This window comes from Callithrix jacchus, chromosome 22 (assembly GCF_049354715.1).
Source record: "Callithrix jacchus isolate 240 chromosome 22, calJac240_pri, whole genome shotgun sequence".
Classification (NCBI taxonomy): domain Eukaryota; kingdom Metazoa; phylum Chordata; class Mammalia; order Primates; family Cebidae; genus Callithrix; species Callithrix jacchus.
In genome coordinates, this window is record NC_133523.1 from 35,757,926 (window position 1) to 35,781,606 (window position 23,681).

At 53.8% G+C, this 23,681-nt stretch overlaps 1 protein-coding gene and 1 long non-coding RNA gene across 2 annotated transcripts; one reads left to right on the forward strand and one right to left on the reverse strand.

Annotated features, from left to right (window-relative positions):
- Nucleotides 1–1,795: 1,795 nt before the first annotated feature.
- Nucleotides 1,796–23,449, forward strand: MAP3K10 (mitogen-activated protein kinase kinase kinase 10). Its single transcript, XM_035284406.3, has 10 exons — nt 1,796–3,035; nt 7,224–7,404; nt 12,931–13,079; nt 13,565–13,740; nt 14,347–14,593; nt 16,800–16,916; nt 20,570–20,738; nt 20,834–20,946; nt 21,255–21,965; nt 22,844–23,449. The coding sequence occupies exons 1-10, from the start codon at nt 2,354–2,356 to the stop codon at nt 23,164–23,166; spliced, it is 2,868 nt and encodes a 955-aa protein (XP_035140297.3). The 5' UTR covers nt 1,796–2,353; the 3' UTR covers nt 23,167–23,449.
- LOC128930418 (uncharacterized) lies at nt 14,840–16,691 on the reverse strand. Its single transcript, XR_008478448.2, has 3 exons — nt 16,578–16,691; nt 15,682–15,775; nt 14,840–14,968 (listed from the first exon to the last, which is right to left on the reverse strand). It is a non-coding gene; the product is annotated as an uncharacterized LOC128930418 (long non-coding RNA).
- Nucleotides 23,450–23,681: the final 232 nt, after the last annotated feature.

A 23,681-nucleotide genomic window follows, 5' to 3' on the forward strand; every position in this document is an offset into this window, starting at 1 on the left:
ACACCTGTGGTCTCAGCTACACAGGAGGCCGAGGTGGGAGGATCACCTGAGCCCAGGAAAGTCAAGGCTTCAGTGAACCTTGATTGTGTCACGGCACTCCAGCCTGAGTGACAAACTGAGACCCTGTCTCAAAATAAATAAATTAAATTAAAAATTAAAAAATGACAAAATCCCAGCTATAAATTGGATGGGTGCAGTGGTGCACACCTGTAATTACAGCATTTAGGGAGGCCCAGGCAGGCGGATCGCTTGAGCTCAGGAGTTCCAGACCAGCATGGCCAACATGGCAAAACCCCATCTCTACTGAAAATACAAAAATTAGCTGGGCATGACGGCACGTGCCTGTAGTCCTAGCTACTGGGGTGGGGGAGAGAATCGCTTGAACCTGGGAGGCAGGAGAATCGCTTGAACCTGAGAGGCGGGAGAATCACTTGAACCTGGGAGGTGGAGGTTGCACTGAGCCAAGATGGCTCCACTGCACTCCAGCCTGGGTGACAGAGCGAGACTCAATCTCAAAAAAAAAAAAAAAAAAAAAATCCCAGCCATAAATAAGTGAGTAAAAACAATGAAGTCCCAGTGAGTGAACTGAAAAAAGCATGTACAAAACATCCTGGGAGAAAATTATGCCTATGTCTTGCCCTGTTGTCCAGGCTGGAGTGCAGTGGTGCGATCTCAGCTCACTGCAATCTCCGCCTTCTGGGTTCAAACAATTCTCTTGCCTCAGCCTCCCTAGTAGCTGGGATTACAGGCGCGCACCACCACGCCCGGCTTTTTTTTTTTTTTTTTTTTTTTTGGTGGAGATGGGGTTTCACCATGTTGGCCAGGCTGGTCTCGAACTCCTGACCTCGTGATGCGCCCTCCTTGGCCTCCCAAAGGGCTGAGATTATAGGCAGGAGCCATCGCACCCGGCCTGGGTTGTTAGTTTTTAAAACTGTCTTTCGTTCTTGCTTTGCCATTTATAGTACTGTAGCCTTGCACAAATGACTTCACTTCTCTATGAGTCATCTGTAAAATGGGGCTCTTTGTGAAGACTTAACGATACAACGTGTACAAAACACTTAACACAACACAACATGCACCTTAGGCTCCCCATACCGAAACTCCTATAAAATCGGGATGGGGGATTCTCGAGAGCAGGAGTTCTGACTTCAGCAGAGGAACCCAGAGCTGATGGAGAAAGCAGATGTGGCTATGACATCCCCAGGGACAGTAAACACATCCTTCCAGCCCGGTCTTCCCCACAGGGTCCTGCTACCAGCCTGACCCCTAGCTTCCTGGAGCCACCAGCGGACGCCGGCAACCAGCGATTTGGGGGCCGCCCCCTGCAGCACGAGTCCCCAGGCGGACTACATTTCCCGGCTTGCATCTCGGCTCGGGGCCCGCGGGGCAGTCCTGCTTCAGGGACCGGGTCCAGGCTGCTTTCGCAGGCTCCGGGCAGTCACCATCATGCATGCAGCTCCTATTTTTCGCGTTGCTAAACGCGTCCGTTGCGATCCACCCAACCCTGGGCAGCTGCCCCCGCAGGGTCTGTGAGGAGCGCTTCCCTCCGCCCCGGGCACCCGCTACGCCGCATCAGAGGAGGGGCCGAGGCCCGGCTCATCTCTTCGGGAGGACTCCCTCGACCCCGCGGGGTGTCCACTGCGGCCCGAGGCTGGCAGCGGTTCTCTGCCGGGGGGTGCTGAGGGCTGGGCCCCGAGGCCGCGCGGCCCGAGCCTACAGCTCCCAGGCGGCACCGCGGCGGCGTCGACCACACGTCACTCGGGCCCCGCCGGCGGCCCCGGGAAGCAGCACGGGTGGGGGTAGGGGCTGGGGCCGACCGGGAGGCCGGTGCCAAGAATGGGGGCTGCCCGACCGCCTCGCGCGTGAGGAGGCCGAGGGGCGCGCCACCCCGGCCCGGGGCGGCCGCCCCCGGGGCCCCACCACCCCCGCCTGGCCCGGCGGTCGTGGTCCGGGATGCGGAGCCGGGGGCCGCCGGTGGAGCTGCGCGGGGTGAGCGGCGCGGGGAACGGGGACTGCCTGCCGCCCTCGCCCTCGTCTCCCACCGGCGGACCCCGGTGGGCATTCGAGAGTCGCGCGGCCAGGCCCTCTTAGCGCCCTGCCGTTTGGAGGGCACAGGTGAACCTGCCGCCTCACTCCCACCCTGCCCCGCCCGGACGGCCGAATCGGAGGGGACGAGCCTGCCCTTTGAAAGGGTTTTTTTTCTTGCTCCTGCGGAGAGCGTCCCAGCTATGGCCCCCAGGAACCCCCTAGACCCCACAGGGACTGCCCTCCATCCCGGCCGCCGGGGTCCGCCCTCTGCATCCCGCGGGCAGCCGGTGTGAAGCGGCCACCCGCAGCCCCCGGCCCCTCCCCCATGGAGGAGGAGGAGGGGGCGGCGGCCAAGGAGTGGGGCACGACCCCCGCGGGGCCCGTCTGGACCGCGGTATTCGACTACGAGGCGGCGGGCGACGAGGAGCTGACCCTGCGGAGGGGCGATCGCGTCCAGGTGCTTTCCCAAGACTGTGCGGTCTCCGGCGACGAGGGCTGGTGGACCGGGCAGCTCCCCAGCGGTCGCGTGGGCGTCTTCCCCAGCAACTACGTGGCCCCGGGCGTCCCCGCTGCACCCGCGGGCCTCCAGCTGCCCCAGGAGATCCCCTTCCACGAGCTGCAGCTAGAAGAAATCATCGGTGTGGGGGGCTTTGGCAAGGTCTATCGGGCCCTGTGGCGTGGTGAGGAGGTGGCCGTCAAGGCCGCCCGGCTGGACCCTGAGAAGGACCCGGCAGTGACAGCAGAACAGGTGTGCCAGGAAGCCCGGCTCTTTGGAGCCCTGCAGCACCCCAACATCATTGCCCTTAGGGGTGCCTGCCTCAAACCCCCACACCTCTGCCTGGTGATGGAGTATGCCCGGGGTGGCGCACTGAGCAGGGTGCTGGCAGGCCGCCGGGTGCCACCTCACGTGCTGGTCAACTGGGCTGTGCAGGTGGCCCGGGGCATGAACTACCTACACAGTGATGCCCCTGTGCCCATCATCCACCGTGACCTCAAGTCCATCAACAGTAAGTGGTGTCCTCTCCCCAAAATTCCTTCCACCGAACCTCAGGAGGCCATGCCTAGGTGGCGGGAAACAGGTTGAGGGAAACAGGTTGAGGGACACCAGATGACACTATGCCTGGGGAGAGAAGGGGGCAGCAGTATGATACCTGCAGGGTGAAGGTGACGTAGGCCTTGCCCACCTTAAGGGAGAAAAAGGAGGTTCAGAAAGGTTGAAGGACTTAACTGCCTCCCAGGCTGCAGAGTCACAGTCACTCAGTAAACGTGTATCCGTGAACACATGCGTTCCCTGTGTGAACAGCACAGATGCAGTGGCTGCCTTCAAGGTGCTCACCATCCAGCCATGCTGCCAGAGTCTGCCAGGCAGAGACAAAAAGAGCCTACCCTGTCCGAAACCAGTGTCTCAACCCTGGCACTGTTAGCACTTGAGGCCAGATCATTGTTACAGGATCTGTCCCGTGAGTTGAAAGTTGCTTAGCAGCATCTTTGGCCTCTTCCCGCTAGATGCCATTAACATTCCCTGCCCCCATCCCCAGCTATGACAACCAAAAATGTCTCTGGGCATTGCAAATGTCCCCTGGGGGCAGAATCACCCCCAGTTGAGAACCATTTCCTGGAATCTTCATAGGCCCAGCTGGCCAAGGCAAACTGGAAAAGATGAGGGAGGAATTGAACGGATGTGGCTTATATAAAAGCTTCCAGGCTGCCTGTCAGGTTCTCCAAAGTTGATTGGTTGGTTGAATAAATAATGGGGCCAGGTAGAAGGGAACGTTCTACAGGACTCATATCTAGATCAAGAAGCTTTGTGTGGTGTCAGCAAATATTAATTGAGCACCTATTAAGCAAAAGCCCAACTGGAACTAAGACGGCCATGGTTTCTGCCCTGACGGTACTCACGGGCTAGTACTTTCGTTCATTCATTCCACAGATATTTCCAGAGTGCTGTGCCAGGGATACAGCAAGGAGGAACTCTTACATTCCTGGCTCTCCCATTCGTGCTCTGCCCCATCTCACTCCCTTTCATTTTTTCATTCATTTCTTCATTCTTCATTTGACATTTACCAGGCCAGATCGTGTGCTAAGCAAATGCATCAGAAGGAGACCAGCATGTCCCCGGCCCTCACATCACTCACACTTAAGCCCTGAAATATGAGGGTGCCCCCTTTGCTCCCAGTGCCCACATCTTATCCTGATTTTTGTCACTTCTACATCTTGAAATTTATTTTAATCCATCCCCCTATTTTTATAGATGTATTGCTGTCCCCCTACCCATAGCAATGGTAATTCCCTAGAATAGAGGGACTGCATCTTTCTTGCCTTCCAAGCCTAACATTTGTGTATCAACAGAGAGCTTGGCTGGGCATGGTGGCTCACACATATAATCCCAGCATTTTGGGAGGTCAAGGAGGGTGTCTCACCTGAGGTCAGAAATTTGAGACCAGCCTGACCAATATGATGAAACCCCCATCTCTACTAAAAATATAAAAAGTAGCTGGGCATGGTGGCATGCATCTGTAATCCCAGCTACTCAGAGGCTGAGACAGGAGAATTGCTTCAACCCAGGAGGTTGCAGTGAGCCGAGATCATGTCACTGCACTCCAGCCTGGGTGACAGAGCAAGACTCCATCTCAAAAAAAAAGAAAGAGCTAACACATGCCCACATGTGCCAGGGCTGGTGCCGCATCTGGGGAACTGATGCTTATGTCCCAGCACCTCTGAAAGGTTGGGTAAATGGAGGCAGGGCCACCCAGCATGTCCCTTTTGAAGGCTGGGGCTCCTTCTCAGCCCTTCCTCACCCCTGCTGATTGACAGGACACCCCACACCCCCAGGGTTATTGTAGCCAGTGCTTTCTAGCCAAAGGGTCAGTGGGCCTCTTATGACCAGGGCTTCCTCCTGGGGTGATGGGTCTGCTCTGTGCCAGAGAGAGAGGACACAGCGCCTCCCAGCCCAGCTTCCCCACTCATCTGCCATTATTCTTTCATTCCACCAGTAATTCTTTTTTTTTTTTGAGATGGAGTCTCACTCTGTCACCCAGGCTGGAGTGTAGTGATGCGGGGCTTGGCTCACTGCAACCTCCATGTCCTGGGTTCAGTGATTCTCCTGCCTCAGCATCCCAAGTAACTAGGGTTACAGGCACCCACCACCACACCCAGCTAATTTTTGTATTTTTTGTAGAGAGGGGGTTTCACCATGATGGCCAAGCTGGTCTCAAACTCCTGACCTCATGATCCGCCCACCTCGGCCTCCCAAAGTGCCGGGATTACAGGCATGAGCCACTGCACCTGGACAATAACCGCTAACACTTTCAAAAGCCCTATTGCATCAGGCAATAAATTTTTACCACAATGCTAGAAGGTTAATTCTGTTACCAGCCCCATTTAATAGAGGAGAGGTCCGGGGGTGAAGATTAAAATAAAGTGTTGACGGTTATGCAGCTGGGAAGAAGCAGAGCCGAGGTTCACACCCAGGCAGTACACTGAATACTCTGGGGCCTCTGTGGGGTAGAAAGTGGTAAATAACCCAGCAGTTAAGAGACTGGGCTCTGATTACAAACTAGTTGAAGCCTTTGTCCTGCCATCTTCTAGCCATGTGATCTCTTAGCCAAGTGAGCCTCTGCTGGCTGGTCTAGAAAAATGGGTTGTAGCTGGGTGCAATGGTTTACCCTATAATCCTAGCACTTTGGGATGCCAAGGCTGGAGGGTTCCTTGAGCCCAGGAGTTTGAGGCTACAGCAAGCCATAATCACACCACTGCCCCCTAGCTTGAGTAACAGAAAAAGACCCTTTGTTTATTTTTTTCATTAAGATGAGTCTCACTCTGTCACCCAGGCTGGAGTACAGTTGTGCAGTCTTGGCTCACTTCAATCTCCGCCTCCTGGGTTCAAGTGATCCTCTCATCTCAGCCTCCCAAGTGGCTGGGACTACAGGCACCCACCACCACACCTGGCTAATTTTTGCATTTTTAGTAGAGACGGGGTTTCACCATGTTGGCCAGGCTGGTCTCAAATTCCTGATCTCAAATGATCCACCCACCTCAGCCTCCCAAAGTGCTGGGATTACAGGCGTGAGCTACTCTGCCTGGCCAACCCTGTCTCCTTAAAAAGAGAGGGGTGGTTTGTGAGTCAATTCATATAAAGAGCTTAGCATAGTGCAGACACTAACCATGATCCTCATCGCTGTTAGTGACCACTTACTTACAGGAGTAAGGAAGCTGGAACTATCCAATATGTTTGCGGAATACATCAATCAGATTTTGTCACAATAATGCCATGTAATAAGCTACCCCCAAAACTCGGCATCTTAAAACAACTGTTGTTGATTACTGCTTGTGCATTTGCAGGCCAGCTGGAGGGTGAACTGATGGACACTGGGCTCGGCCGGAGAGGCCTTGCTCCAAGTAGCTCTCATCTTCTTAGCTGAGGCACGTTGTCATGGTGATGGCAGAAGTACAAGAGGGCCAGGAGACGTGCGAAGCCGGGGCTTGGAATTGACCCTGTCGTTCTTAGCCAAAGCGAGTCAGGCGGCTGAGCCAGAGTCAGGGTGCAGGAACACACTCTGCCTTTTTTTTTTTTTTTTTTTGAGATGGAGTCTCACTCTGTCACTCGGGCTGGAGTGCAGTGGCATGATCTCGGCACACTGGAACCTCGCCTCCCAGCTTGAAGCGGTTCTCATGCCTCAGCCTCCCTGTTGCCCAGGCTGGAGTGCAGTGGTGAGAACATGGCTCACTGCACCCTCAACCTCCCAGTCTCAAGTGATCCTCCCAACTCAGCCTCCCAAATAGCTGGGACTATTGGCACACACACCCAAACCCAGCTATTTTTTTTTTATTTTTTGTAGAGATGGGGTCTTGCTATGTTGCACAGGCTGGTCTTGAACTCCTGGGCTCAAGTGACCCACCTCAACCTTGGCTGTTGGTTATTGACCATTCACGGTGCTCCGTAGAGCCCAGGACAAAGTCAGGAGGGCAGAGGACACAGAAGGAGCTCCCTCTTCCCTCGTGGGAGCCTGGGACAGGGATTAGACCTGGGTGGACGGGCTCATGGATGTTCCAGGCCAGGAAAGGAGCTGCCACAGAGTGGGGCAGCCTGAGGCAGTGAGAGGAGAAATGTGTTTCCAGCTGAGGCAGCGGGCCAGGACACTTGGGTCTGCAGCACAGCAGGTCTGAGGTGACCCACCTTTCTTCCCACCCCACAGTCCTGATCCTGGAGGCCATAGAGAACCACAACCTCGCAGACACGGTGCTCAAGATCACGGACTTTGGCCTCGCCCGTGAGTGGCACAAGACCACCAAGATGAGCGCCGCGGGGACCTATGCCTGGATGGCGCCGGAGGTTATCCGTCTCTCCCTCTTCTCCAAAAGCAGTGATGTCTGGAGGTGCTAAAAGGCGCGGCTGGATTGGCCTCTGCGGAGTGAGGGAGGGAGGAAGGGGTGAGGGCAGAGTGGGCGGGAGGGTCTCCTGCTAAAGCCAGGACCTGGGTCTGACAGAGGGGCCTGCCGGCAAGGTCAGGCCACCAGACAAGTGCCAGTTACCTGTTCAGCTAGCACAAGTGGCAATTGGAGGGCACATTGGATTACAATAAAAAATTCATAAGATCTAGAGTCAGGGCTGGATGTGGTGGCTCATGCCTGTAATCCCAGCACTTTGGAAAGCTGAGACTGGCAGATCACGAGGTCAGGAGTTTGAGACCAGCCTGACCAACATGGTGAAACCCTGGCTTTACTAAAAATATAAAAATTAGCTGGGCATGGTAGTGCATGCCTGTGATCCCAGCTACTCAGGAGGCTGAGGCAGGAAAATCAGTTGAACCCAGGAGGTGGAGGTTGCAGTGAGCTGAAATCATGGCACTGCACTCCAGCCTGAGTGACAGAGGAAGACTCTGTCTCCAAAAAAAGAAAAGATTTAAAAAGACCTAGAGACAGCATGTGTGCCAGCACTGAAAGTCCCCTCATACATGAGCCAGTGCACCGTCCCATCCGTCAGACAGGAAAATGATGAATTCACTCATTCATTCATCTAACTTCACCAGGTTCTGGGGATACAGCAGCGAACAAAAATAGATGCAGCCCCTGCCCTCAGGAAGTAAATAAATACACGAGAAGCTCTTTTTTAAAAAGCTGTTTTTAAGAAAATTATAATTTTTAAAGATAATTAAGTACACCAGAAAGAAAAAGTGTTAGTACGAAGTGCTCAGAGGTTGAGAGGAAGGTACTGTAATGGCTGGAAGACTTCTTTGGGGATGGGAATGCTTCTCTGAGCGGTCTGAGAAATGATACTTCATCTGAGTCCTGAGTGGCAAAAAGGAGCTAGCCACAAGAAGTTTGGGGGAAGAAGCGTCACAGTCAGGGGGAGCAGCTACCCAAAAGGAGGGGCTGAGGTGAGCGTGGTGTGTTCCAGAAACAGCAACAAGGCCCATGTGGCTGTCACTGTGCCAGCAAGGAAGAGAGAGGAAGGAAATGATGTAGGAGAGTGAGCTGGAAGGCCCTGTGGGTGAGGGAGTGGCCTTCAGGTTTTATTCTAATGAAGTAGGAAGCCTTGAGGAGCCATGTCTGTGAATGACGTGGTAGCTCACACCTGTAATCCCAGTACTTCTGGGAGGCCAAGGTAGCTCACACCTGTAATCCCAGTACTTTTGGGAGGCCAAGGTGGGAGGATCACTTGAGGCCAGGAATTTGAGGCCAGCTTAGTTAACATATGGAGACCCTGTCTGTATGAAAAAGAAATTTTTTAATTAATTTTTTTTTTAAAGGAAGTAAATAAAAGCTCCTTTGGGGGCCGAGTGCAGTGGCTCACACCTGTAATCCCAGCACTTTGGGAGGCTGAGATGCGTAGATCCGTTAAGGCCAGGAGTTTGAGACCAGCCTGGTCAACATGGTAAAATCCCATCTCTACTAAAAATACAAAAATTCAGCCGGCACAGTAGCTCATGCCTGTAATCCTGGCACTTTGGGAGGCCGAGGCAGGCAGATCACAAGGTCAGGAGATCAAGATCATCCTAGCCAATATCGTGAAACTGCATCTCTATTTAAAATACAAAACTTAGCCAGGCGTGGGAGCACACACCTGTAATCCCAGCTACTCAGGAGGCTGAGGCAGAAGAATTGCTTGAACCCATGTGTCATGGTGGTATGCTACATGGTAAGTGAGCCATAATGGTGCTATTGCACTCCAGCCTGAGTGACAGAATGAGATTCCATCTCAAGAAAGAGAGAAAGAGGTTGAGTGAGGTGGCTCATGCCTGTAATCTCAGCTGTTGGGAAAGCCGAGACAGGCAGATCACCTGAGGTTAGGAGTTTGAGACCAGCCTGGCCAACATGGTGAAATCCCATCTCTTAAAAAAAAAAAAAAAAAAAAAAAAAAAAAGAGGGAGAGGGAGGAAGGAAGGAAGGGAGGGAAGGGAAGGAAGGGAAGGAAGGACCCCATTTCTACTAAAAATACAAAAATTAGCTGGGCGTGGTTGCAGGTGCCTGTAGTCCCAGCTACTCAGGAGACTGAGGCAGGAGAATCGCTTGACTGCAGGAGGCGGAGGTTGCAGTGAGCTGAGATGGCGCCACTGAATTCCAGCTTGGATGACAGAGTGAGACTCCATCTCAAAAATAATAATAATGCTCCTTTGGCTGTTAGGTAGAGACAGCCAATGATGGGACTGTTGCTGTCACCAGTGAGAGTTGATGGTGGCCGTGGAAACTTTCAACCCGGAGTTTTCTGTTTGGTTGGAGCCAAACCTGGGTCTCCCAGTTTACTGTTCCCTTCAATTCCCAGCCAAGGCGCCAGATTGTCCGAGCAGCAAATTAATGGGTATGGGACAGAGACAGATCAGACAGGAAGTCCCCGGCTCAGCCTAGAGCAGAGCAGCCCTTTGGGAAAAGTTCCAAATGGCTTTGCATCAGGCGTTCATTTATGCTACCACTTTGTTTCTTTTTTTTTGGAGACAGAGACTCGCTCGGTCACTCAGGCTGGAGTGCAATGGTACAATCTTGGCTCACTGCAACCTCTGCCTCCTGGGTTCAAGCAATTCTCCTACCTCAGCCTCACAAGTAGCTGAGATTATAGGCATGCAGCAGCTAATTTTTATATTTTTAGTGGAGACAGGGCTTCACCCTGTTGGCTAGGCTTGTCTTGAACTCCTGACCTCAGGTGATCCACCTGCCTCAGCCTCCCAAAGTGCTGGGATTACCAGTGTGAGTTAGTCATGCCCGGCCGGGCAGTGTCCTGTACTTATCAGGATGCAGGGTATCCATAGCTCCCAGCCACCAAACTTCAGTGGTACTCCCAGTCATTACAACAATCAAAATATCCCCATAGGTTTCCAGGGACGTGGGAGAGTGGGGAGGATCATGCCACTGGTTCCCCCCCACCTTGTATGGTCTCCATTCTCAAGTTTACCTCATGATCCAAAATGACTGCTCAAGCTCCAGCTTTTTGGTTTTTTTTTTTAAAAAAACAAGGTCTTGCTCTGTCTCCTAGGCTGGAGTGCAGTGATGCCATCACACCTCATTGCAGCCTCAACCTCCTGGGCTCCAGGGATCTTCCCACCTCAGCCTCTCTGGTAGCTGGGACTGCAGGCATGCCAGGCTAATTTTTTGTAGAGACGAGGTCTTTGTTTGCTAGTCTGGTCTCAATCTCTTGGGCTCAAGAGGTCTTCCTGCCTTGGCCTCCCAAAGTGCTGAGATTACAGACATGAGCCACTGTCCCTGGCTCCAGATTTCAGCTTTTTTTTGTTTTTAAGTATGGAACGTGCAGGTTTGTTAGAGGTATAAATGTGCCATGGTGGTTTGCTGCACCCATCAACCCGTCATCTAGGTTTTAAGCCCTGTGTGCGTTCGGTGTTTGTCATAATTCTCTTCCTCCCCTTGCCCCCACACCCCACTTCAGTTTTTATGTCTACATTCCAACCATAGGAAGGAGAAAAGAGGAAAGGAGTACTCCTTTTTTTTTTCTTTTTTTTTTTTTTTTGAGATAGAGTCTCACTCTGTTGCCCAGGCTGGAGTGCAATGGTGCGATCTTGGCTCACTACAACCTCTGCCTCCTGGGTTCAAGCGATTCTCCTGCCTCAGCCTCCTGAGTAGCTGGGATTATAGGCATGCGCCATCATGCCCAGCTGATTTTTTTGTATTTTTAGTAGAGACAGGGTTTTGCTATGTTAGGCTGTTCTTGAACTCCTGACCTCATGATCCACCTGCCTCAGCCTCCCAAAGTGCTGGGATTACAGGTGTGAGCCACCATGGCCATCCAGGGCACCCTTTCTTTTTAAGGACACTTCCTGGAAGCTAGTCACCTACTACACACCCTCCTACATCTCTTGCGCCAGACTGTGGTCATGTGGACATTCTTAACAAAAAAGGAGAATGGAAAATTCATGCAGGCAGCATGCGGTCAGCTCCAATTCACCAGCACTGTTACTGAAGAATGGGATGCTGTCAGCTGCATGGGGGCAGTGATTTGTGTCTACCTCTTCCTAGTGTCTAGGTGTCAAAGCACCTAGAATGGTGCTTTGCACACAGTAGGCACTTAATGAGTATATGTTGAATGGGCTGGGCACAGTGGTTCATGCCTGTAATCCCAGCTCTTTGGGAGGCCAAGGCAGGCAGATCACCTGAGGTCAGGAGTCCAAGACCAGCCTAACATAGTGAAACCCTGTCTCTACTAAAAGTACAAAAATTAGGCAGGGTAGTGATGTGTGCCTGTAATCCCAGCTACTTGGGAGGCTGAGGCACAAGAATCACTTGAACCCGGGAGGCAGAGGTTGCAGGGAGCCAAGATCGCACCACTGTTGCCTGGGCAACAGAAACTCTTGTCTCAAACAAAAAAAAAAGGTATATGTTGAATGAATAGATGAGGGGATAGTGGAGGAGACCAGGGATCTACTCCAGGATAGGCACCACATGGAATGGCCATCAGCACCTGGGAGGATGCAGAGTTTGCAGGGGAAAATAGCCTTGCAGCTGACCGCAGCACACAGTGACACATGCTCTGGAACCATGGAGCCACTGAGGGCACTGTCCTGGGCAGCAGGCGGACCCAAATCCGAGTGGCTCCACCACTCACTAGCTGTGTGACCTCGGGCAAGCCCCTTAACCTCTCTGAGCCTGTACCTGCTCATCAGATAAAGCAGGGGTCATACCAAATCCTTCTGCCTTACAGGGCTGTTGTGAGGATTACTGAGTGCCTTGCACAGTGCCTGGCCTGCGGTGCATGCTTTATAAATGTTAAATAGTGTTAACTGGGTTTTAGAGGTAAGTGGTGCGTGTTCTGTGGGAACATAGAGGAGGGGCCTCTAATATAGCTTTGGAGGCTGTGAAATCAAGGAAGGCTCCCTGGCAGAGGGGACAACCTGAGTTGAGACTTGAGGAACAAATAGTTACACAAGGGAAGAGTGTGTTCCACAAAGGGAAGAGCATGTGCAAAGGCCAGAGGTCAGGAGGAACAGGGCCTGTTCAGTATTCAGTGTGGCTACAAGATGAAGTCAGGGTTAGAATGGGCTGATGGTGTTTAGAGTTGAGGCTGCCAGGGTCAAGAAGGATGGATATAGGCCGGTTGCAGAGGCTCATGCCTATAATCCAAGCACTTTGGGAGGCCAAGGCAGGAGGATCACTTGAGCCTAGGAGTTTGAGACCAGCCTGAGCAATACAGTGAGACTTCCATGTCTACAAAAATAAAAGTAAGAAGGATGGATTTGCCCAGCAGGAACATGGGACCTGAAGTTTCCAGGCAGGGGCGAGGGAAGAGAGGCCGAGCAAAGGAGAGACATCAGACAGCTCGGCCCACCCCAAAGCAAGTTCCTGTGACCTCATTGGCTGGGGGTGGGTGTTGGGGTGAGGGCATGAGACCAGGGTAGGGCTGAGTACAGGTGAGCATTGGGGTGGGCTGTTACATCACCCCTTCCTCTCCCCCGCCTGCAGCTTCGGGGTGCTGCTGTGGGAGCTGCTGACGGGGGAGGTCCCCTACCGAGAGATCGACGCCTTGGCCGTGGCGTATGGCGTGGCTATGAATAAGCTGACGCTGCCTATTCCCTCCACGTGCCCCGAGCCCTTTGCCCGCCTCCTGGAGGGTGAGCCGGGGCCCCATGGAGAGGGTGGGCTCAGCTTGGAGTGGCAGGGACCCGTGGGCCCAGACCTCGCCCCTTCACACCCATCCATACCAGTGGGCCCGGGAGTGTGGGAGAAGGGGCTGGAACCCACTGGACTCTAAACAGTCTCCCCATGGCTGGCTCCATTCCCCCACCCCCAACCCTTGTTTTAGCCAGGCCCAGAGCTCTCCAAGACAACCTGTTAGGATTCCTTGGCCCTGGGATTCCTCAGTGATCCTGATTCTACCACCAGCCCCTCCTCAGGGTACAGGTCCCAGGGTTTCTCTCCCAGCGTTTCACTGAGTGGAATTGGCCAGGAATTTGTCTTTGAATCCCTTCCCCTCAGCTCTATAGAAGCTGTTTGTCTTCAGTCCCCAGAAATTCTGCCTTCCTCTGAGCAGGCTGATACCCCAGAGCATGACCACTGACACCCCTACCCCCCACCACTGTCCCTCCTCCCACCCCAGAATGCTGGGACCCAGACCCCCACGGGCGGCCAGATTTTGGCAGCATCTTGAAGCGGCTTGAAGTCATCGAACAGTCAGCCCTGTTCCAGATGCCACTGGAGTCCTTCCACTCGCTGCAGGAAGACTGGAAGCTGGAGATCCAGCACATGTTTGATGACCTTCGGACCAAGGAGAAGGTGAAGGCAGGGGGCACGGTGGGAAAGATGGAGCAAGACCCCCGAGTTCTGATGCCTTGGGCTTCTCAGAGACCCTTCCCCTGAACCCCAGCCTTTGGGTCCATGCCTTTTTTGGTCAAGGGAGCCTTTTTTGCATATTAAGAAAAGACAGCCTCCTACTGGTGGATTAATAAGAAAAAGGCACCCTGTACTGAAGTACTTACAGGTGACATTGCATGATGTCTGAGGTTGGCTTTAAAATACTACAGCAGAAATGAAGAAAGGGCAAGAGGAGAGAGGGATGGGGATACAAGATTCACAAAGCATAGGTGATTGTTGAAGTTGGATGATGGCTACTGGGGGGTGCACTGTTTTCTGCTTTTGTGGATGTTTGAAGTTTTCTAAATGGAACCATTAAGAAAGAGAAAAGAGAAAGAAAAGGCACCCCTTTCTTTGGGCTAACATTCCCTTCCCTGGCACCCAGCTTGGCTAGCAAAGCACGAGTCCAGTGGTGAACCCAATGTGCCCCACAGCAGAGTACCCATGTGTGAGGCACCAACCAGACCCAGCAGCCCCGGGTCCCTCCCCAGGGAGCAGAGTGGCTAAGCCCCCACCTCTCCTCCCCAGGAGCTTCGGAGCCGTGAGGAGGAGTTGCTGCGGGCAGCACAGGAGCAGCGCTTCCAGGAGGAGCAGCTGCGGCGGCGAGAGCAGGAGCTGGCAGAGCGTGAGATGGACATCGTGGAACGGGAGCTGCATCTGCTCATGTGCCAGCTGAGCCAGGAGAAGCCCCGGGTCCGCAAGCGCAAGGGCAACTTCAAGCGCAGCCGCCTGCTCAAGCTGCGAGAAGGCGGCAGCCACATCAGCCTGCCCTCCGGTACCCACCCGAGTCCCCAGAGTGCCCCTCAGAGGCTGCTGGGAGCAGCCCTGACCTAGGATTTCTCTCTTTCTTTTCTTTTCCAACTTGTTTTTATTGCCAAATATATCACACATAGTCAATGATCAGCCCAGTGCAGTGGCGAGCACCTGTAGCATCAGCCTACTGGCGAGGCCAGGAATTTGAGACCAGACTGGGCAATGTAGACCCCATATTTACAAAAAAAATCAGCTGGGCATGTTGGCATGTACTTAGAGTCCTAGCTACCGGGGAGGCTGGGGTGGGAGGATCACTTGAGTCCAGGAGTTGAAGGCTGCAGTAAGCTGTGATTACACCACTGGACTCCAGTCTGTGCAGCAGAGCAAGACCCTATCTCTAAAAGAAAAGAAGGAAGGAAGGAAGGAGGGAAGGAGGGAGGGAGGGACGTGACATGACCAAAAACATGTACAGCTAAATGAGTTACTCTAGTCACACCCCCTTGAAAGCAGAGAGAACCCCACAGCCATCCCAAGTGCTTTCCACCTGCCTTCCCAAACACCACCTCACACCACCCGCTAAGTGGAACCTCTGTCTTGACGTTTAGGGTACTTTTGAACCTTTATTCTCTCTTCAAAAATATCTTTAAATCTGGCCACGTGCAGTGGCTCACACCTGTAATCCCAGCACTTTGGGAGGGCAGAGTGGGTGGATCACTTGAGGCCAGGAGTTCTAGAGCAGCCTGACCAACATGGTGAAACCCCATTTCTACTCAAAATACAAAAATTAGCCAGGTGTGATGGTCACATGCCTGTAATCCCAGCTTGGGAGGCTGAGGAATAAGAATCACTTGAACCCAGAAAACAGAAGTTGCTGTGAGCAGAGATTGCGCCACTGCACTTCAGCCTGGGTGACAGAGTGAGACTGTGTCACAAAATATATATTTATTTATTTATGGCCAAGTGCGGTGGCTCACACCTGTAATCCCAGCACTTTGGGAGGCCGAGGTGGGTGGATCACCTGAGGTCGGAAGTTTGAGACCAGCCTGAACAACATGGAGAAACCTCGTCTCTACTAAAAATACAGAATTAGCAGGGCATGGTAGGGCATACCTGTAATCCCAGCTACTCTGGGGGCTGAGGCAGGAGAATCGAACCCAGGAGACAGAGGATGTGGCGAGCCAAGATCGCACCATTGCACTCCAGCCTGGGCAACAAGTGAAACTCCGTCTCAAAAAAAACCAAAAATGTATTTAGCCCACTGTATCCATGTAATCAATACAAAATAATTGTGAGATATTTGACCTTCTTTTTTCACACTAAATCTTTGAAATCCAGTGTGTATTTTATATTTTTGGCACATCTCAACCTGGAGAGTAAATTTTCATTAAAATCGATTTTTTTTTCCTGAGATGGGGGGTCTTCCTATATTGCCCATGGTGGTCTCGAACTCCCACACTTCGGCTCCTCCCACCTTGGCCTCCCAAAGTGCTGTGAGTTCAGGCGTGAGCTACTGCGCCTGACCTATCAAAAATATTTTATCTGTATTTAGATTTTATAAAAGTTAGAGAGGAAAAAGTAGATATACATACCCAAGTTGTTCCAAGCACACTTAAATGTTTCCAGTAACCAAATGGAGTACCTGTTTTTTAAATTTAAACTTTAATTACAACCAAATAAATAAAAGAGTTGGCTGGGCATGGTGGCTCACACCTGTAATCCCAGCACTTTGGGACGTGGATGCTGAAGGATCCCTTGAGGCCAAGAGTTCAAGACCAGCCTGGGCAACACAGTGAGACCTCATCTTTTACATATATATATATACAATTTTAAAATTAGATAAATAAAGGTTAAATTCCAAGTCCTTTATAGCACAAGCCACATTTCAAGTGCTCAGTTGCTACACGTGGCTACTGGCCGCCATGTTGGACACTGAGGCATAGGTCCTTGGTCTACTAGAGCTGCTGTGCTTGTGCTTATTAAACCACATTTCCCTTGCTGAGCCTCACCCCAACTTGCTGATTCAGGGAGGGCCCAAAAAGTTGCCTCGCCAAGACATTTTCAGCTGATGGTAATGCTGCTGGTCTGGGGCCCGCACTCTGAGAACCACTGCATTAAGGAATGAAAATGGCAGTGTTCCCATTCTAGAATTCCTTCTCTGCTTCTACAGTGGAAACTTCCCTTTGGTTACCCATGGAACCATTTGCTTAGGAAAGCTTCTCTTTCTGCAGGCTTTGAGCACAAGATCACAGTCCAGGCCTCTCCAACTCTGGATAAGCGGAAAGGATCCGATGGCGCCAGCCCCCCCGCAAGCCCCAGCATCATCCCCCGGCTGAGGGCCATTCGCCGTGAGTATCTCCCAAGGCCCTGACCGGTCAGTCGATCAGTCCATCAACAAATATCTTTGAGCCTGATGTTTGTACCTGGCACCAAGCCAGAGGAACAGCAGGACACAAGACAGACAAGGCCCTTTTCCTCATTCTTATTATGGGAAACAGAGTAAGCAAGTCAGTAAGCAGGATAATTTTTTTTTTTTTTTTGAGATGGAGTCTCTGTCTCCCAGGCTGGAGTGCAGTGGTGCAGTTCCAGTGATTCTTCTGCCTCAGCCTCCTGAGTAGCTGCAGTTACAGGTGCACACCACCACACCCAGCTAATTTTTTGCATTTTTAATAGAGTTAGGGGTTTCACCATGTTGGCCAGGCTGGTCTCGAACTCCCGACCTCAGGTGATCTGCCTGCCTCGGCCTCCCAAAGTGCTGGGATTACAGGTGTGAGCCACTGCGCCTGGCCAGGCCTTTGGGCTTGATGTGGAGCTGCGTCACTGGCTCTCCCAGGCCTTTGGGCTTGATGTGGAGCTGCGTCACTGGCTCTCCCAGGCCTTTGGGCTTGATGTGGAGCTGCGTCACTGGCTCTCCCAGGCCTTTGGGCTTGATGTGGAGCTGCGTCACTGGCTCTCCCAGGCCTTTGGGCTTGATGTGGAGCTGCGTCACTGGCTCTCCCAGGCCTTTGGGCTTGATGTGGAGCTGCATCACTGGCTCTCCCAGGCCTTTGGGCTTGATGTGGAGCTGCGTCACTGGCTCTCCCAGGCCTTTGCTTGCAGAAGGCAGATTGCAGGACTTCCCAGCCTCCCTAATTGTATGTGCCAAACTCTCATAACACATCTATTTTTTTTTGTTTTTAAGTAGAGATGGGGTCTCACTTTGCTGCCCAGGCCGGTGTTGAACTCCTGGGCTCAACCAGTCCTCCCACCTCATCCTCCCAAAGTGCTGGGATTAGCGGTGTGAGCCACTGCGCCCGGCCACAAGATGATTTCTAATAGTGATAAGTTCTTTAAAGGAACTTAGGGAAGGGAATAAAAGAGGAGGTGTATTACTCAGAGTTCTTCAGGCAAACAGAATGATTAGCATTTTTTTTTTTTTTTTAGACAGAGTCTTGCTCTGTCACCCAGGCTGGAGTACAATGGCATGATCTTGGCTCACTGCAACCTCCACCTCCCAGGTTCAAGCAGTTCTCCTGCCTCAGCCCCCCTATTAGCTGAGATTACAGGCATGTGCCACCAGGCCTGGCTAATTTTTGTATTTTTAGTAGAAACAAGGATTCACTATGCTGGCCAGGCTGGTCTCGAACTCCTGACCTCAGGCGATCTACCCGCCTAGGCCTCCCAGAGTGCCGGGATTCCAGGCATGAGCCACTACACCCAACTGCATATGTTTAGATACATAGAAAGAGATGTATTGGCTGGGCACGGCGACTCATGCCTATAATCCCAGCACTTTGGGAGGCCGAGACGGGTGGATCACGAGGTCAAGAGATCGATACTATCCTGGTCAACAAGGTGAAACCCCGTCTCTACTAAAAATACAAAAATTAGCTGGGCATAGTGGTGCACGCCTGTAATCCCAGCTACTCGGGAGGCTGAAGCAGGAGAATTGCTTGAACCCAGGAGGCGGAGGTTGCAGTGAGCCGAGATCATGCCATTGTACTCCAGCCTGGGTAACAACAGCGAAAGTCCATCTCAAAAAAAAAAAAAAAACAAAATTAGTTGGGCGTAGTGGTACGTGCCTGTGATCCCAGCTACTTTTAACCAGCAGAGGAAACAGCAAAGGCAAAAGCTGGAGGTGGGAACAGCGTGGGCTGCTTATTAGCCCACTTGGTTGGAGCAGAGTGAATGGGAGGAGGACGTAGGTTTTGCGGTCGGGGAGTTCACAGGGGTCAGATCAGGCAGAGGCCTAAGAGCAGGATAAGGAGTCTGGATTTTCTTTCCTTTTTTTTGTTTCTGTTTTTTTTAATTTTCATTTGACATCTTTGGTATGGATTGTTTTTAATTTTGATGTTTAGTTCCGGAGTACATGTGCAGGATGTGCGGGTTTATTATACAGGTAAATGTGTGCCGTGGTAATTTGCTGCACCTGTCAACCCATCACCTCGGTAGGAAGCCCATGTGTTAGCTGTTTTTCCTAATATTCTCCCTCCCCAGCCCCCACGACAGGCACCAGTGTCTGTTGTTCCCCTCCCTGTGTCCATGTGATCTCATTGTTCACCTCACTTATAAGTGAGAACATGTGTTTGGTTTTCTGTTCCTGCATTAGTTTGCTGAGGATAATGGCTGCCAGTGCCATCCATGTCCCTGCAAAGGACATGATCTCATTCCTTTTTATAGCTGCATAGTATTCCATGGTGAGACAGGCTTTTGCTCCGCCTCCCAAGCTGGGGTGCAGTGGCTTGACCTCAGCCTCCTGAGTAGCTGGGACTGCAGGCCTGCACCACTATGCCTGGCTAATTTTTTGTATTTTAGTAGAGGTTTCACCATGTTGGCCAGGCTGGTCTCAAACTCCCGATCCTGACCCTCAAGTGATTCCTCCACCTCAGCCTCCCAAAGTGCTGGGATTCCAGGTGAAAACTACTGCACCTGACCTGGTATGGATTTTCATTTTGTTTTTTGTTTTTTTGAGATGGAATCTTGTTCTGTTGCCAGACTGGAATACAGTGGGCAATCTTGGCTCACTGCAACCTCCAACTCCTGGGTTCAAGCAATTCTCCTGCCTCAGCCTCTCAAGTAGCTGGGATTACAGGCACATGCCACCACGCCTGGCTAATTTTTGTAATTGTAGTAGAGACAGGGTTTCTCCATGTTGGCCAGGATGGTCTTGATCTCTTGACCTTGTGATCTGCCTACCTCGACCTCCCAAAGTGCTGGGATTACAGGCATGAGCCGTCATGACTGGGCTATGAATTTTCTTTTAGTGGCTCTGGAGCAGCCCCCAGAGCCACGTGAGCAAGGCACTGAAGGAATCAAATTGACCTTTTCCCTCTGGCTGCTGTAAGAAATAAAGGTGGAGAGAGCAGTGAGATGTTGGAGGCCAGGCCAGGGTGGGGGACTTGGAAGGGACACATGTCCACCGTCGAGGCGATAGGGCAGAGATACAGTCGTCGGAGTTTGCTGGTGGGTTGAAGGGTGAAAGGCTACTTCCCAAGTTCCAACCCCTCATTTGCCCCAGCACTGTCCCCACCCACAGCCCCCCTGCCCTCTGTCCCGGCACCTGCTCTGTACCAGGCCCAGGAGGTCAGTCCTGCAGGAGACACACAGATAAATACCCATACTATGTCAGCAAGCACTGGCACCAGATAGGTCTAGAGCTTCACAGGGATCGAGACAAGGGCAGTTGACCTGCAGGGAACTAACTACCCAGAGCTGGAGGCTGGAAGCGCAGGCAGTCAGCTGGAATGAATGGTGAAGGGTTAGGCTGTGAAAAGCAGGGGAGGTTGGAGGAGTTGACAAAGAATCGCTCATAGCCTTCAATGCCAGGCAGAAGCGCTGGAACTTCGTCCTGACAGCAGTAGGGAGCTGCCGGAGGATTTATAGCAGGGAGGGTCATGACTGGAGTTTGAAAGAGCCCTTGGACTCCCAAGCAGAGGGTGGTTCTGCGCTGGGGCCCTGGAGGCTGGGAGCCTAGTGGGGACAGACCCTTCACCCAGTAACCAAGTGGTTTCTCTGGCCCCAGTGACTCCTGTGGACTGTGGTGGCAGCAGCAGTGGCAGCAGCAGCGGAGGCAGTGGGACATGGAGCCGCGGTGGACCCCCCAAGAAGGAAGAACTGGTCGGGGGCAAGAAGAAGGGACGGACATGGGGGCCCAGTTCCACCCTGCAGAAGGAGCGGGTGGGAGAGGAGAGGTGAGGCGTGGTGGTGCCCGCCCTGTGCCCAGGCCCCAGTTCCCAGGCTGCAGGCCAGAGGACTGAGGTCTCCATCTCTTTCTGGTCCCCTGCAGGCTGAAGGGGCTGGGGGAAGGAAGCAAACAGTGGTCATCAAGTGCCCCCAACCTGGGCAAGTCCCCCAAACACACACCCATCGCCCCCGGCTTCGCCAGCCTCAATGAGATGGGTAAGAGACTGGGTGCTTGAAAGGGGATGGGGGTTCCCTGGCCAAAGGGGTGAACCTCCCAGAGCTGAGGGAAGAGCCTCCCAGATTTCACTGGGTCAGTGGGTGGGAGGCCTTCCTGGAAAAGGAGATGGTGGCCCCTGGGAGGTGGGAGGTCATTTCCAGGGAAAGGGAGCACTCTTCCCCGAAGCTCCTCGGGGAGACAGATTCAAGAACGAGGCTTCGAGGTCTTGGTCGTACTGTTGGAGGGGTCCCCGTGGGATCCTGGCCAGCCCCGCAGGTGAGTGACAGATGGCTCTCTTCTGTTGCAGAGGAGTTCGCTGAGGCAGAGGACGGAGGAAGCGTGCCCCCTTCCCCCTACTCGACCCCATCCTACCTCTCGGTGCCGTTGCCCACTGAGCCCTCCCCAGGGACGCGGGCGCCGTGGGAGCCGACACCGTCTGCACCCCCAGCTCGGTGGGGACACGGCGCCCGGCGGCGCTGCGACCTGGCGCTGCTAGGCTGCGCCACGCTGCTGGGGGCCGTGGGCCTGGGCGCTGACGTGGCCGAGGCACGCGCAGCCTGTGACAGCGAGGAGCAGCGGCGCTGGCTAGACGGCCTGTTCTTCCCCCGCGCCGGCCGCTTCCCGCGGGGCTTCAGCCCACCCGCGCGTTCTCACGGCCGCCGCGATGACGCGGGCCTGGGCCTGGTGCCCTCGGTCACGCTCGTGTCACTTTCGTCCGTGTCTGACTGCAACTCGACGCGTTCACTGCTGCGCTCGGACAGTGATGAGGCCGCGCCGGCCGCGCCCTCCCCACCACCCTCCCCTCCACCCTCCCCGCCTGCTCCCACACCCTCACCCAGCGCCAACCCCCTGGTGGACCTGGAGCTGGAGAGCTTCAAGAAGGACCCCCGCCAGTCGCTCACGCCTACCCACGTCACAGCTGCACGTGCCGGCGCCATGAGCCGCGGGCACCGGCGGACTCCATCGGACGGGGTGCTGGGGCAGCGGGGTCCTCCCGAGCCCGCGGCCCACTGCTCTGGTGAGTGAGGCGCCCCGCACCCAGGTTGCAGAAAACCCTCCCTTCCCTCCTTTGCCAGGGTCACAAGTCCAACCTAGCCACCACCCGACAAGCGGCCACCTCCTGCTTGTGGAGGAGGGAGGGTCTGTGTCCCTTTGCTCCTCACTTCTGGAGGCACTGGGGGCGTCCAGGGGACTGAGACACGGGTGGCAAACTGATGCCTACAAGGCCAGGTGGGTGCCTTTAGCAATAGTGACCAGCGTGGCCATCGCCAACTCTTACACAGCACCTAGACACTGTTCTTCTCCATCACTTAACCGGGGCGGAGATGCCGCCATGGCAGTGTTACTCAGTACCCACCGTCGGGCACTGCTGCTTGTGTTAAATTATTTTATTTGCTCCTCGCCTCTGTAGTGAGGTGCCATGTTTATCCCCATTCAGAGGTAAGCCATGCCCGAAGTGTGCCTGCAGGAGCTTAGCCCAATGTACGGGAGTCAGAAAGACCAGGGTTTTGGTCCCAGGGGCTGCTAAGCAGCAGCTCCAGAAGGTTAAGGAACATACCAGCCTGGGCGCCGTGGCTCTGGCCTGTAATCCTAGCACTTTGGGCGGCTGAGGTGGGTGGATCCAGGAGTTCAAGACCAACATAGCCATGACGGTGAAACCCCATCTTTGGGGGGGAAAAAAGCATGCCAGGGTCCACCCGGAGCAGCAAGCACCTGGGAGTGGTCCCAGCCTAGGTCAGGGTCCCAGCACTGCCGCACTGCAGCTGGAAATTGGGTACAGAAAGATCCATGGATTTCTCGGGGGAAACCAGAACTGCTTTTCATGTAAAAGCTCTGGGCTTTTCAATGCCACCCTCTGCCCTACCCCACTCACCTCCTCTGAACCTCTCTTACCAGGCCCTCAAGACCCTCTGGACTTCCCCCGCCTGCCCGACCCCCAGGCCCTTTTCCCAGCCCGCCGCCGGCCCCCCGAGTTCCCAGGCCGCCCCACCACCCTGACTTTTGCCCCGAGACCTCGGCCAGCTGCCAGTCGCCCTCGCTTGGACCCCTGGAAACTGGTCTCCTTTGGCCGGACGCTCACCATCTCGCCTCCCAGCAGGCCAGACACTCCAGAGAGCCCTGGGCCCCCCAGCATGCAGCCCACATTGCTGGACATGGACATGGAGGGGCAGAACCAGGACAGCACAGTGCCCCTATGCGGGGCCCACGGCTCCCACTAAGGCCTGCCCACCACCGCCCGCCTGGGCAGCCATGAATGTAGCGCCCCAGGCCCTGCCCCAGCCCGCCATGCCAGAAGGTGGGGAAGGCCCTGGGCAGGATGCTCACTCTATTTATTGGGGAAGGGGGGAGGGGGGACACTTAACTTATTCCTTTGTACCCCAGGGGGTGGAGCCCTGTGTCCGCCCTGCACTGGGGGGTGGGTGGGCAGGGATACTCAGGGACAGGGCATCATGGGGGACTTGGCACAAAAATGCAGCATTAAAGGTAACCCCTGCCCCCTAACGCACTTGGCTGTGTTCCTTTTTCATTTTCGTTTTTCTCTTTTTTGAGACAGAGTCTGGCTTAGTCACCGAGGCTGGAGTGCAGTGGCACCACCTCAGCTCACTGCAGTCTCCACCTCCTGGGTTCAAGTGATTCTCCTGCCTCAGCCTCCTGAGTAGCTGGGACTACAGGCACCCACCACCACAGCCGGCTAATTTTTTTATTTTTGGTAGAGACAGGGTTTCACCATGTT

What these genes read in the sequence shown, in the direction of transcription:
- MAP3K10 (XM_035284406.3), top strand. Translation starts at nt 2,354, where the DNA reads ATGGAGGAGGAGGAGGGGGCGGCGGCCAAGGAGTGGGGCACGACCCCC. An exon ending in CTTTGCCCGCCTCCTGGAGG is followed by an intron (nt 13,080 to 13,564) that starts GTGAGCCGGGGC and finishes CTCCCACCCCAG; the next exon opens with AATGCTGGGACCCAGACCCC. An exon ending in GAGCGGGTGGGAGAGGAGAG is followed by an intron (nt 20,739 to 20,833) that starts GTGAGGCGTGGT and finishes GGTCCCCTGCAG; the next exon opens with GCTGAAGGGGCTGGGGGAAG.